At 33.4% G+C, this 15165-nt stretch overlaps 1 protein-coding gene across 13 annotated transcripts in view; it reads left to right on the forward strand.

Moving 5' to 3' along the window:
- ZNF280D (zinc finger protein 280D) overlaps positions 1–15165 on the forward strand; it is a 107945-nt gene that overhangs the window by 57873 nt on the left and 34907 nt on the right. For 11 of the 13 annotated variants that reach the window (XR_006354757.1, XM_043982949.1, XM_043982954.1 and 8 more), the window contains 4 exons: positions 4870–4932; positions 7088–7206; positions 7316–7352; positions 11903–11948. Coding sequence is in view for 12 of the 13 variants with exons in the window: in XM_043982949.1 (XP_043838884.1) it covers positions 4870–4932; positions 7088–7206; positions 7316–7352; positions 11903–11948 (265 nt within the window). In the remaining variant the exon portion in view is untranslated. Of the gene's footprint in view, positions 1–4869; positions 4933–7087; positions 7207–7315; positions 7353–7573; positions 7710–8043; positions 8237–11902; positions 11949–15165 lie in introns of those variants that run through there. The other 2 variants (XM_043982955.1, XM_043982957.1) reach the window with 2 other exon arrangements.

A 15165-nucleotide genomic window follows, 5' to 3' on the forward strand; every position in this document is an offset into this window, starting at 1 on the left:
TCTGATTGCGCTCGGCCAGCCAGGCGCCGGACCCCGGCGTCTGATCCTGCCCGACCTGTTCGTGGCCCTCTTGGCCGGCGCAGGTAGGTTTTTCCACTGTCCTTCTTGGCCACCAGATTTTTGAACCAGGTTCCAGGGGCCTCAGTTGTTCGGTTATGGCCCGCAGCTCCTGCTGATTTGCCCCGACCCCCTCGGCGCTGGGCTGCTGCCCTGCGCTGGGCCTCCCTTTTGCCCGTGTCAGACCGACCTTTTCCTGAAGTCTTCTAAATTATCTCTGGTTGGAGGACTGTGTCTCTCTGTCTCTTTGCAGGTTCTGTAGTTTCAGAATCCGTCCAGAGGCTTGATTTAATGTTCGTTTTGAGGGAACAGAAGGAGAGCTCAGGCAGCTTGCTGCTTCCTCTCCGCCATCTTGGTTTTGTTCTTTTTAACTTAAGTATTGTGTAGTCAAACATACTATAACCTATCTTTGCATTTAGAGCGGATGTCCCCAGATGTAACACTGAACTGGGATCTAGAGAAATTCTGGGATTTTCAGTGAATACTAAACAAACCCTGTTTCTCTATAATTGGAGTTTTTATGTATTGGTTTTAAGTGTAGGAAAACTGCTCTTGCCAGTGGCTAAAGAGTGAGTGAGAGTCAATTTGCCCTATAAAAGGTATTTTTTACCTTTTTGATTTTAAAGGGGAGCATATTTATATTAACAGTTTTAATTTTATTGTTAAACTAAATTTTCATCTAAAAAGTCCTGGGCTCTTACTTTTCTTTAAGGAAAAAAAAAAGCTCTTACATTGCTCTTATTAAATTACATATATTATCTAAATTACTTTTTTTTTTCTTTTTTTTTTTTGGTGAGGCAATTGGGGTTAAGTGACTTGCCCAGGGTCATATTTATAAATGATACAAATAGTAAGCATAATGATAATAGTTTTTTTTTTTATTTTAGTGAGGCAATTGGGGTTAAGTGACTTGCCCAGGGTCACACAGCTAGTAAGTGTTAAGTGTCTGAGGCTGGATTTGAACTCAGGTCCTCCTGCCTCCAGGGCCGGTGCTCTATCCACTGCACCATCTAGCTGCCCCCTAAATTACTTTTAATGGCAGAACTAGTATTTTATTGAAGTTGTCCTCTTTTGGTATTAAAGTCTTCTGTTCTCATCTCTATTTCTATATTCAAATCAAAAACTAATAGAAAACTTGATTTTGACAGTGTAACAAAATAGCTTGTAACAAGTGTTTTTGTAAATATTTCCACTTGTATTAGTTGATAAAACATTCTTGGCTATACATTGGTAGGTACATTTGAAAGAAATATATCACTTTCAGGCATTGGTAACAACTGACTGTAACAACTTACAACTGAAGGTAACACTAATTTAAAGTGTCATTGAGGTACTCTAAAGAATTTTTTCTTTTCTTTTCTTTTTTTTTTTTTTAAGTGAGGCAATTGGGGTTAAGTGACTTGCCCAGGGTCACACAGCTAGTAAGTGTTAAGTGTCTGAGGCCGGATTTGAACTTAGGTAGTCCTGACTCCAGGGCCAGTGCTCTATCCACTGCGCCATCTAGCTGCCCCCGAATTTTTTGTCTTTTAAAAAAGACATTTTTATTGATATCTTGTGTTTATCTTGCCAAATTTCTCCCAATATCTCCCCCTTTTCCTCCTAATGCCTCATATGCAAAAACTATTATTTTAAAGAAAAAGAGTGAAAAGAAAAAATGAGCTAAATTGAGCTGCACATTAAAAAAAGTCTGGAAAATATATGCAGTGTTTCAACCTGGTGGACCTCACACCTCTGGAAAGAAGTGGGGTGGGAGTGTCTCTCTGTATCTCTTTTTTGAGTCCACACTCATTCTTTATAATTTTGCTTCATTTAATTTTCATTGTTTTGTAGTTCTTGTTCTTTCCTACTTACTGTGTCCTGATGTACTTTAAGGGTACTGTTTACTCATTGATGTATTATGGTCATTTTATTCTTTTTCTTATATTAAATTAATTTAGCTCTGTTAATGAATATTGTCAAATCACTTGAGTTATTTCAGAAATGGAGCAGTTATTATTTTTAAATTGCTTTATGGTTTTAACCATTTTAATGTATTTTTGAGAATGTGATAGATACAAAGTTGTTGAATATTGAATTTGAGACTGAATAAACTTGAAAGCAGATAGATAAGTATACCAGTATAAAAACTTGTGATTATTAAAAACATACTCAAAATATTAAGTAAATTAAGCCATTGAATTTTCTGTAAATATTCTGCAACTATATTTTCAAAAAAATATTTAACTAGAAGCAGTATGATATAGTATAACTGGTCTAGGTATAAGAGAGACTTAGCTTCAAGTCTTTCTTCTGACATATACTAATTGTGTGACTATGGGCAAGTCATCTAACCTTTGCTCTAAGCAAATCTCTGCAACTACAAGTCCCTGGTTTTCATTTGTGTTGAGGAAGTTTTCTATATTGTGGTGAAATCACAAGCTTACACCAAATTATATATATGTGTGTATATATGTATATGTATGTATATATATACACACACAGACATATATATACACATATAAAATCAGATAAAGAATACAAGGAATTTATTTTGAGCATCTCTACATTAAAATTCAGACTTCAGGGGGAATCTCAGTTCTTTACTTTAGCAGCTGGTTTAGTCTGACTATGGAGAACTGTGATCTTAGGCAAGTTACCTACTTAGCTCAATACTTTTCGTCTCTAAAAAAGAAAAATACCCTCATCTTATTTCATCCATGAACTCATGTGCCTAAAGTTACATGCATTAGATTTGATTTTTACTTTACTTTTTTGAATTAATAATAATGTTTTTCTATTGCCTCCCTATCCCCCATCCCTCCCAATTAAAGAAAAGCGGTGGGGAATCGTCACAAATAAGCACTTAATGCAGAACAAAGTCCTTCATTGGCCACGTCCAATCTTTTTCTTTACTTTGGATCTGTCACTCTTCTGTCAGGAAATGTACAGCATGCTTCATTATTAGACCTCTGAAATCATGGTTGGTCATTGCATTTATCAGAATTAAGTCTTTCTAAGTTTGTCTTTCTAATTTTTTAATCATACAAATTGTTCTCCTGGTTTTGCTAACTTCCCTCAGTATTACTTCATACAAGCCTTCCCATGTTTACCTGAAACTTTCCTTTTGTCATTTCTTATGACCCAATAATGTTTCATTTCATTCCTATACCATAATTCATTCAGCTGTTCTCTAATGTATGGACATGTCTTTAGTTTTTCGTTCTTTGCCCCTACAAAAGAGTTATTTTTTTATGTGAGTTCTTTTATTTTTTTTTTAACCTTTTTGGATTAGAGGCCTATTAGTGGTGTATTTGGGTATAGTTGCAAAATATTTTCCAGAATGGGTAGAACAGTTCATAACTCCACTAATAGCATATTATGTACTTGTTTTCCCATAACTATTCCAACATTTGCCATTTTCTCATTTTGTCAATTTTTTTTTTCAATCTCATGGGAAGGAAGTAGAACCTCAGTATTCCTTTTATTTGCATTTCCCTAATTATTAGTGATTTGGAGCATTTTTTAAAATAATGCTGTAGGTAGTTTGGATTTCTTCCCTTTAAAACTATATAATTATATCCATTAACTGTTTATTAGTTGCTCATTGGCTCTTGTTATAAATTTGCATCAGTTCCTTATATACTTTGGAAATAAAACTATTATCAGAGAAACTTCACAAAGATTTTTTTCCCTAGTTGTTTCCCTTTTAATTTTAGCTGCATTGGTTTTGTTTGTGCAAAAGTTTTTTTAATTTTTAGGTAATCAAACTTGTTTATATGATCTTTGTGATAAAACTATGCCCACTTGATCATGAAGTCTTCTCCTATCTGTAGATCTGAAAGGTAATTTCTTTTTGTGCCTCTAATTTGTTTATGATGTCTACCTTTATATCTGAGTTATGAATCTGTTTGGAAGTATAAAGTGTGAAATGGCTTCTACTGAATTGTCTACCTGTCCACCTCAGTAGCTGTGGTTCTTGGGCTGCTGTGTTTTTTTTCTTTTGTATTTTGTGTACCTTTTCCATTCCACTGATCATCCTCTATATTGTTTCAGTTTTGATGATTTACTTTTTGTGGTATAGTTGGAAATGTGATTAGACCCTCTTCCTTCCCACCTATTTAATTATTTATCTTGAGATTCTTAACATCTGGTTCCTTCAAATGATTGTTATTTTTTTCTAGTTCTAACAAGTAATCCTTTGAGAGTTTGGTATAGCATCAAATATATAAATTAATTTAGGTAGCATTGTCATTTTTATTATATTGGCTCAGTCTACACATGAGCAATTCATGTTTCCCTCATTATTTAGGCCTGTCTTTATTTCTATAAAGAATACTTTGTAATTTTTTTCAGATTGTTAAAAGTAGTATTAATACAGTTCCTATATGTGCCTTGATATAGACTCCCAAGTATTTCATACCTTCTGTGGTTGTTTTAAAATGGAATTTATCTTCTTCTTTCTTGCTGCTGGGCTTTACTGGTTATATTATATTTTAGAGCTTCGAGCACAGAGCAATGACTATTTTACACTTATACAATGTAGGACAAATGTTTCATGAATTGTTTTTATAATGTTAAGATGCCAGATAATCTATAAATATACTGTAATATTCCCAGTGTAACATCTCCCAGTTTAGAATTCAGGGAGCAATGAAATGGATATGAAATAAAAAACATAATTCAAACAACAAAATAATAGTAGTTTTTACTATATCAGTTTTTCATCAGAACTAGAAATCTCGTGATTTACTTAGATTTCAGAGATATTGATGAATAAATGTTCATTGTATAGCACTACTTTTAATCTTATTTTTTATCCTTTTTTTCCCTTAGCTTTCACAGCGCCCGTGCAAGTAAAAGGTTTTGCATTTTTAAGAAGCATTCAGAAGACTTGAGGTACATTTTTTGTAAAAATGTTAACATTTGAGTAATTTAAATGTTAATATTAGCATTTTTTCATTTTCCATTTAATAGTCTCATACTTGAACTCATAGGTTCAAGGCCTATCATGCCCTTGTAGAATCAGGCAACTCTGTTCTTATTGAACAAAAACATTCTAACAGTTTTGTTTATTGATTGATTTGCACTTAAGTTTCTGAAATATTTTCTAAATAATTCATATAGCATAAATGTTTTCTCTTTAACAGAATAGCACATATCTGATGGTGGGGCCCTTGCAGCTATCAAAGTCTATATGCAGAGACAATTTTTATTCAAGGCTTAAAATTTTTTAAAAATTTTATAAAAACAAGAATAAATAAGTTTTAAAAGTTTTCAATGATTGTTTTTTAGGGACTTTATTTGTTAACAGTGGTCTTTAAAATAGTAATCAGTTTAAAATTACATTCCAAAAAAGCAGTGAATCTTTCATTATTTTTGATGACGTTCAATACATTAAAAAAAAATCTTTGGTCTGTATTTGCATGGGTATGATATGTCAGTTTTCCAATGGATTGACCTTTAACATATATTTACTCACACTAGTTAGCTGGTTATTTCTGGCTTTATATCATATTAGCATTTTTCAGTAACATAAAAATTAAAATTGAAATTTTGTCCTTCTCTTTCCCCCTTGAACCAGTATTTTTCAGTGCAAATTTCATCTTTCACTGTAAATCCTGGGATAAGAATGAAGATACAGCTTCCCTTTATCACATGTGTATTGATTTTCCAGCTGTGTATTGTTGTAGGTTTTTGTTACAAATGGCAAGATGTGTGTGATATTTTCTTTGATGAAAAGGAGCTTATCAAGACATTTTAATTAGGGGAAAATATATTTATGTATCATGTATTTAATTAAGTGTCCTAAGAGTAATTCAGCCAAAAGGTTATGGGAGGGGAGATATTATATCTAATCTAGTGGTCAAGAAAAATGGTAACATTTGATGAGGAATTTAAAGATTGGTAGGACTTAAGTGGGCAGAGAGGAGACAGACATTTTAAATGGAAGCAGTGACATAAAGAAAGATATGAAGGCTGTAAAGTGTAGCTCGTATGCAGGGAATGGTGAGTAATCTCGTTTGGCTACGGTGCTTATGGGGGACTAGTAGATAATATTGTGAAATTTTGAATGCAAGAAAATTGAATTTAGATTATGGGTAATAGGGAGCCTTTGAAGTATTATAGGATAAGCAAGTAGTTCAGAATGGATTGAAGAGAGGGATAGAACAACCTCTAAGTAGGAAGACTCTTTAAATTACCACTGTTATAGTCTATATATATATATATATATATATAATTGGTGGCTGAAATAAGATGGTCTAGAAGGAATAAAAAGATAGTTTTAAGATGTACTTTTTGGCAGGAAATCAGTATGATTTAATAACCCTAGGAATTGGAGGAGGTGGGGTAGAGATAAGGAAAATACAAAACATTAAGTTGTCAAATGATTGGGAGCTTGATTACTATGGTGGTAAAGTTAGTAGACATGTTAAGTTGGGGGAGGGACTGGATTGGTGGATAAAGTGACCGATTCCACTTGTATTTTTTAATGTATTTATGCTTGTTATTTTAAAAATAATAACTAAAGATTGTATTATTATTTTCAAGGAACTTTCCTAAAAGAAACAATCTGTGACATTGTTGGTTATTTAAGAATACTATTAAAGTTATCAGTTGTTTTGAACCTCAAGTGTGTAACTGTTTTCTGTGGTAATTGATGAGTGGCAAAGAAAAGATTACAGAGTCATTAATGGATTAAGCTACAAGAACCTCAGTCTCCACGTCTAACTTTTTAAGAACACACAAACCATTAAATAAATAAATATCTGCGTATGTATCTACATACATACATACATACATACATACATACATACATACATACATACATATGGAGATATTTCAAATAGTAAAAAATTAGATCTTAAGGAGTTAAAGCTTTCATTTAATTTATTTCACACATGCTAATTTCTTTTTTTCCTTAAGAATTATTTGTCAGAATTTTCAAGAAAAATGTTAGAAATTTAGTCATTATGATAGTAAGCATTATTGTTATAAGGAAAATAATCAGTGAAATCTTGAGTGAAAAATATTTGGTTTTTTTCTCCTCTAGGGGCATTACTGTAGTGTGCCTTAATTGTGATTTCCTAACAGATGTTTCTGGTGTAGATAACATGGCCACACATTTAAGTGAAAGTGACACTCACACGTGCCAAGTTATAAAAGAAAATAGTAAGTATTTATATATTGCATTACTTTTAATAAAACATTGTAGTTAAGTACAACATTGGCTCAGTTGTCATTTCTTGCTTTAAATGTAAAACTTTTCTTCTTATTTCAGTGCCTGTTTCAGTCACAAGTTCTGAACAACTTCCAGAGTAAGTGATTTTTTTTTTCAGAGTATTTTACATACTGGTGGCTGTTAGCACTGCTGGATTTTTCAAATGCCATCAACAGAACCAAAAAATATTAGAGTGTAGAGGGAGAGAGACGTGTGTGTGTGTGTGTGTGTGTGTGTGTGTGTGTGTGCGTGTGCGTGTGCGTGTGCGCGCATTCACGTGCAAATGTACACAAGGGCTTGTTTTTTTGTTTGTTTAAGGTACTTGTTGAAAGGGGTTCCTGCTCTGTGTGGGGCTCATAACTTGGTACAAGACAAGATGGAATTTCCTAAAGTCACAGCCTTTCGTGTTTTCATTCATTAGCATTCCTCTCCAATGGCCAACATTCAGTTTTTTTCCAGCCCACAAATGGTATTAGATTCTTATTTGACCTGCTCTTTCTGTCAGGTTTTTAACATCTATTTTCCCTCTTGTTGGCTTTATTCTGAAATAACTTTTGCTATTATAGTCCTTTCAAACTTTGCCTTAATTTACATGTTTTTTCTTTTACAGTATCTAATATGTTAACATCAATATGTTTTACATTAAATAATATAGTTGTTTGTCTTTTGGATCTGTCCTGTCTTGTTTCTTAATTGATTTCTTATTTGTAAGTCTGAGTTTGAGGTCAGTTAACTCTCCTTTCTTTCCATTCTTTGTCTGTTATTTTGCTATTTTTCTTATTTTTCAGATGCAGAAGCAGCCCAGAGATTTCAAAAAATGTCCAGGGTATATCTGGACAGTGTCCCCCTCCGATGGACACAACTGGTGCCTGTTCTCCCTTACCAAGGATCGTGAATAGTCTGACTGTGGAACCTGCTCCAGGTTGTCGCCTCAAGCAATCAGATCTTGGGGAGAGTGCCTTGCTACATGGCTGGCCTCCCGTAAGTCTGATGCTAACGTGGCCTAGAAGGTCACAAGGCACACCAAGTTGAGCATAGTTCCCACTGGGGGCTGTGGCTCTTCTTTTTAATCTTTGGTCCAGTTCTAGCCAGTAAGCCCATCAGCCCATCGCTTCAACATCTTAGTCCTGATGTAGTTTGAAGTTTGAAGCTTGTTCATTTTGGCTGCAGTCCTTTAAATTATATTCTTTCATCATTTTCCAAATGTAGAGCTCAGACTTCCAAAACTAAATTCAAGTTCAAGGTGTAGACAAGCTGCAATTTTCTTGCCCATGATCATCATGTCATAGCAGTTGCATTCTGGACCAGCACTATTTTTACTCTCATTTTTAATTTGCTATCCATTGTCACTCCTATATATTATTTTAGCAGTACTAATTTTTAAACCTTCCATTCATCGAGTAGGTGAAATTTATGTTGTTTTCCTCCATGTTTGTTTGTGTTCATATTTCTTTGTTTTTCTCTCATAGCTTTTTGCTTCTTTTTATAGAATTTCTTATATTTAAAATTGTCACCAAGTTTCATATAGCTGCTTGTTTCACATATCTTTTGGATATTATCCAAAATATTGTGTGAGGTCATGAAACATTTTGAAATCCTCTATGCATTGCAGATCACCTAGATAAATTATCATTAGTCATGTTAACATTATTTATCAGTGGTCAAAATTAAGACCTTTGTTATTTATAAAGAATAATTAACTTAAAAAACTTAAGAAATAAAATCATAATTTAAAACTACTTGAAATACAATTTTTAAATTAAATTTTAAAACTACTTAGAAACTTTAAATTAAATTTCTATACATAAAACTTGTTTAGTAAAGAAAATGTTTCCCTTAAAAAAATACTTCCTGAATTCCAGATGTATAATGTCTAGTCAGTAACTTAAATTCTTTGGGAAAAGCTGTCAAATTCAAAGGTTATGTAAGATTAAATATTTAAGGAACCTCTGATATGATATATACCCCTTTTCCCCAGTTATTTTCTGTTTTGGGTTTTGTTGAGGAACAAGATTGGGAGTTAGTTTGGTATGTGGGTTTGTTTTGTTTTGTTTTTTCTTTACTAATATTAAACCCAAACATAATTAATATATGGATATTTACTAATTTTCTTTTACTTAGGAACAATATGTTTGCGTTAAAAATAGGGTTTAGGGGCAGCTAGGTGGCTCAGTGGATAGAGCATGGACCCTGGATTCAGGAGGATCTGAGTTCAAATCTGGCTTCAGACACTTGACACTTACTACCTGTGTAACCCTGGGCAAGTCACTTAATCCTCATTGCCCCACAAATAAACAAACAAAAATAGGGTTTAATACCTAAGCATTTTTTAAAAACCCAAACAACACAAAACCATATAGTCAATGACAGTATGAATCAGAGGTCTTAAAACCAGATCTCCTTACTCTGCTACACTATAATTACTTTTTAAGATGTAATTTAGGGGGCAGCTAGGTGGCACAGTGGATAAAGCTCTGGCCCTGGATTCAGGAGGACCCGAGTTCAAATGTGGCCTCTGAGACTTGATACTTCCTAGCTGTATGACTGTGGGAAAGTCACTTAACCCCCATTGCCCTGCAAAAAAAACAAACCCACAAACAACATGGTGAATAATACTAGCTATGTGTTCTGATTTATTTAAAGATCCCAATTAAAATTCTTATAACTACTGTGGCTCTTCTAAATCTGAATAATCATCATCATTATTATTGTGTGCTTTATTAACTTTGAAAGAGGGAAAGGAGTTACATTTCATTAACTGTTAGCTGAGTAATCAAAAGTACTTAATAAACTTTTACTACATAATCAAAGATAACATAGTATTTAAAACCCTGTTTGTTTATAATCTTCCATTTTAAATGATAATGCTATAGATTTTACTTGAGATGTTAGTTCATGTTTTACTGATATGATTATAAAGGTTTACAAATCCCTGACTTCCCAAAATTGGTTAAGAACCATTTGTTCTATTTGAGTATTGACATTTGTTTTTATTCTAGTTAATGTTTTTTTCACAGTTAATTATAAGTTATCAATACAATATGTACTGATACTTCAAAAGAAAGATTGCTTATATTATCTCCAGTATATTTACTATATTTGTAACATAAATTCAAGGTAAAATAATTAAAATAAATGCAACGGTTTTATATAGCACTAACAGTCATTATTAATGTCCAGTAAAAATAACAATTAGTAAACATAAGTTTTGTTTTGTTTTGTTTTTGTTTTTTTGAGGGCAATGAGGGTTAAATGACTTGCCCAGGGTCACACAGCTAGTTAAGTGTCAAGTGTCTGGGGCCGGATTTGAACTCAGGTCCTCCTGAATCCAGGGCCGGTGCTTTATCTACTGCGCCACCTAGCTGCCCCCTAAACATACGTTTTGAAATGTATCCATGGAAAGCACATAATGGTTAATGCAGAGGTCTTTCTTTGTCAACATCACTTTTCACTGACTAGTCACTCATTATCTACCACTCAGCACAGGTAGTATTTCAGTTTCAGATAGATAAGTATTTCAAAATTAGTGGTTTGGGTTTTCTCTGTGAAATTGGTCAATTTAATTATTATTTCTTTTAAAAATGTTTTTCCATAGAGATATAGCATTAAACTTCATGAAGTTATGAATCACTTTTTTTTTTTTTTTTTTTGGTGAGGCAGTTGGGGTTAAGTGACTTGCCCAGGTTCACACAGCTAGTAAGTGTTAAGTGTCTGAAGTCGAATTTGAACTCAGGTCCTCCTGAATGCAGGGCCAGTGCTCTACCCACTTCACCACCTAGCTGCCCCTGAATCACTTAATTCTTGAATAATTACTTTTCAGATCAGATCTGTTAAACATAGCTCCTAACTTACACAGATTGAAATTAAACTTTTTGCAGTATCACCTGAGACAGCCACCAGTAATTTCTAAAACGGGCTTTTGAAAAGTTAGATTTTGTATTGAAACTAATAACTTAAAATTTTCATATGAACCAGACTTTACCACCATCTTTACATGAGCATTTTCTTATATAAATACAGAAAATCAGTGATGGTGAGAGAATTAGAGTTAATTCTCATGTGATTTCATGGCATTCAAAATAGCTTATTTATAATAATTTGACCAAGCATTATTATGAATGGTTTATTAAACAGTATCTTAAATTTTTATTGGTAATTATATTTTAACCTTTTACCTAATTAAAGTGTTTATCTCTCTTTTAAAAAAATACTTGCTTTTAAACATAAGTGAAAATAATTTTTAAAGTCTAGCTACATATTTAAAATGTTAATAGCTCTTTCAGTAAATATTTGATTTATCATTTGGATAGCATTTGACTCATGAAATAACAGGTGTATTATCTAACATGCTTATTGACCACTTAAAACAAAATTTCTAAGTGCTCATATGATTATAAATTCCTAGGTAAACTTTCTTATCATAAGTAGAAAATTAAGGGAGCATGTTTTACATATAAATCTGCATATGATTGAATCTTTATATTCTGTTTCTGTTTTAAGATATTTACTGAAAATATACACAATAAATTCCATGAGTCCATATATTTAACAGTATAATTTTCTTTTAAACATGAAGAAAATAGGAGTTGGCTATTTTATTATTTAAAAGACAAGTAAAATCTTGAATACCTATTTTACTTCCATTAGGTTAAAGAATGAAATAATCACTATGGAAAAAGAAGCTACACCTGAGGTAATATTTTATTTTTCATCTTAGAGATTATTAAAATAAAATATACTTAGTATTATTTTGAATGTAAAAACATTTTCATTTTAGCAGTTAAGTAACATTTACCATAAAATTGTTAACTTATATTTTTATTTATTAATAGAACCTTGTTTTACTTTAAAATATGAAAGCAAATTTTTCTAATTACACATCAGCAAGGTTTAGCAATGTATAATTTTTACAAAGCCTTTATGTATTTCACATTGCCACTATTTAGTCAACTGAGTAAATAGTGGTAGTAAATTATATACTTAAAAGTTTATAGACCAGGAAGAAGCCTTTTAGAATGAATGTATTTTCTGCCCAAACTTAACTTGTTAAATACTTAAACATTTTAACTTTTAATATAAATCTTTCTGAAAAAATAAAATCTTATCTTGAGAGGCAGTATGGCATAGTTGACAATATGTTGGACTTGGAGTCAGGGATACCTGGGTTCAAATCCTGTTACTAGCTGTGTGACTCTAGGCAAGTCACTTAACCACTCCAAGCCTCAGTTTCCTCAACTGTAAAATGGGGATAATTCTAACACCTACCTATTTCTATAGATCAAATAAGAGATATATATGAACTGCTTTGTAAACAACTTGGAGAGGCATTTTATAAATGCAAACTATTATCATCCTTCTAAATAGTAACTAAACCAGAGTCCTCATTAAGAACAACTTTCTGTTGCACATGTAACTGTAGCTCTTACTCCAGTTGCAAGGTGGCATGGACTATGGGTTAGAAGGAACTTTGATTACTACTCTGCTGTGGAACTGGCTTTTTTGAACAGTACCTCATAATAACTTGCTTTTGAGTCCATTTGCCTCATAAAAGTAACATGAAAGATGTGTAATACCTCATTGATAAGTATAACAAAGCTTCCTTTTTGAAAGTAATTGGATCAGAGGCTGAAGTAGATTTCTTTTAAGTTCTTCACTTCAGAAGAACTTAGTTGTCCAGGAGGATCTAAAACATTTATTATTTCTACATCACTAACACAAATGACCCACGGGTATTGCCAGCTTTTGCCTCTGCTTTTTTCCCTCATTTGTTGTGAGGTATGAATCAGGAATATTCCATCGTATTTCAAGAATTCAATGTTGGGGATAGTGGCTTGTTGGAACTTCAAAACCAGAAGACAACAAAACTTCTATAGATAGGGCATATTAGTCTACAGTTTTTTCCTTATTTGGTGTGATATTTGGATGATGGATCAGTTTTCTTATGAAATCTCTTTTGAAGTTCTTTTTCCTATTCTGTAACATATAATAGTTTATCACTTGGAGTATTGTGTAGTTAACATTAGCGAGCAGAAGGTGGTAATATATTCCCAGACAATAACCTTGCAGCCTGAGGGCAAACTATAATTGTCTTAAAATAAGGAAGTCTTTGCTACACTCCAGTAAGGTAATGATTCTTAAATGAACCTTTACTAAAGGTTTGGGTTGTGTGTTTTTTAAAGGATGCTACAATGAATCAAGATATTTCTTTATCTATAAGCACTAGAATAATGTAATTTTGCAGTTACTTAAAGGTGTTAGTTTTTTGACAGGCTGCAGCATTTACATATGTAAAAGAACTGTTACTGTCCTTCATAGTCTTGAGACCTTGGGGCACTTAAGTTACTAATACTTGCTAGGGTAGATAAACCCTGGCATAGTTAGATGGATTTCTATTCTCACTGATTTAGGTTTTGGTTTTGGTTTTGGATTTTTTTGTGGGGGCAATGAGGGTTAAGTGACTAGGCCAGGGTCACACAGCTAGTAAGTGTCAAATGTGTGAGGCCAGATTTGAACTCAGGTCCTCCTGAATCCAGGGCTGGTGCTTTATCCACTGAGCTACCTACCTGCCCCATCACTGATTTAGATTTAATTCCCTCTGGGAATGCAGAGTATAATTCTTCTATGCCCGTCCATCCTCCATTCTTGTTCATGTACTCCTAAAAATCTAGCATGCAGAGACAAAATCAAACTTTTTTTCATTAGTATTGTCAAATTGGCCATGGGGCTAGGTTGTTCTCAAAAAAACAATTTTCTAGAAAAAGCTACAGCATTCTATTGAATTTTTTTTCTGTTTTTTAAGGGCAATGGAGGTTAAGTGACTTGCCCAGGGTCACACAGCTAGTAAGTGTCAAGTGTCTGAGGTCAGATTTGAACTCAAGTCCGCCTGAATCCAGGGCCAGTGCTTTATCCACTGCGCCACCTAGCTGCTCCCTTCTATTGAATTTTTAAATGCTGGTTTTGGGGGTTTTTTTTGCAGTGCAATGAGGGTTAAATGACTTAAGTAACTTGCCCAGGGTCACACAACTACTAAGTGTCAAGTATCTGAGGCCAGATTTGAACTCAGATCCTCTTGAATCCAGGGCTGGTGGGTGCTTTATCCACTGTACCACCTAGCTAGCTGCCCCATGCTGTTGGTTTTCAAAGCACCAAAGGTACAAATACATGTTGCTTGGGTCAACAAGAAACATTTTGCCTTATTAGTATTTGACCAAATATAATGGCATTAATTTTGTCACTGAATTACTACAAAATGTAGTTTAGGTATTCAGTTAGGGGTTTTCTTGGTACTACAAGACTCAATAGCTTAAGTTAATTCTTAGTATTGATGACATAACCACATTGATTTTTTTTAATGTGGTGCTACAACATTTTCCTGTGCCTGCCATTTTCAGTTAAAGTGAAGGCCCCTATTTTTTTTTATTTAACATAGGGGGCAACTAGGTGGCGCAGTGGATAAAGCACTAGCCATGGATTCAGGAGGACCAGAATTCAAATCTGCCCTCAGACACTTGATACTTACTAGCTGTGTGACCCTGTCCAAGTCACTTAACCCTCTTTGGCCTTTGCCACTTTGCCTTCAGAAGGAGGTTAGGATTTGTATTGTAGAATGACTTCTACAATTCAATTAAATCTTAGATTAGATTTGCTTATTTATATACTGCATTTTATTACTTAGTTTGTCAATGTAGCAAGCCATCTGGGGAAGAATTTATGGAATTACTAAACTAATATGTATTAATTCGGCAGGGCATTCCACTACTTTCAGGGAGCTATTGGGTTCAAGGTGGCTTTTTTCCATTTCCCCAGCTCCCTTTAGCATGCAGAGCATTGTTAGAAAAAGATAACAAAATCAAACCTGTTGTCTGTATCATCTGGGTCTTCTAACATTTGTCAACATTCCTTTTAATGAT

The sequence above is a fragment of the Dromiciops gliroides genome, chromosome 2 (assembly GCF_019393635.1).
Source record: "Dromiciops gliroides isolate mDroGli1 chromosome 2, mDroGli1.pri, whole genome shotgun sequence".
Taxonomy (NCBI): domain Eukaryota; kingdom Metazoa; phylum Chordata; class Mammalia; order Microbiotheria; family Microbiotheriidae; genus Dromiciops; species Dromiciops gliroides.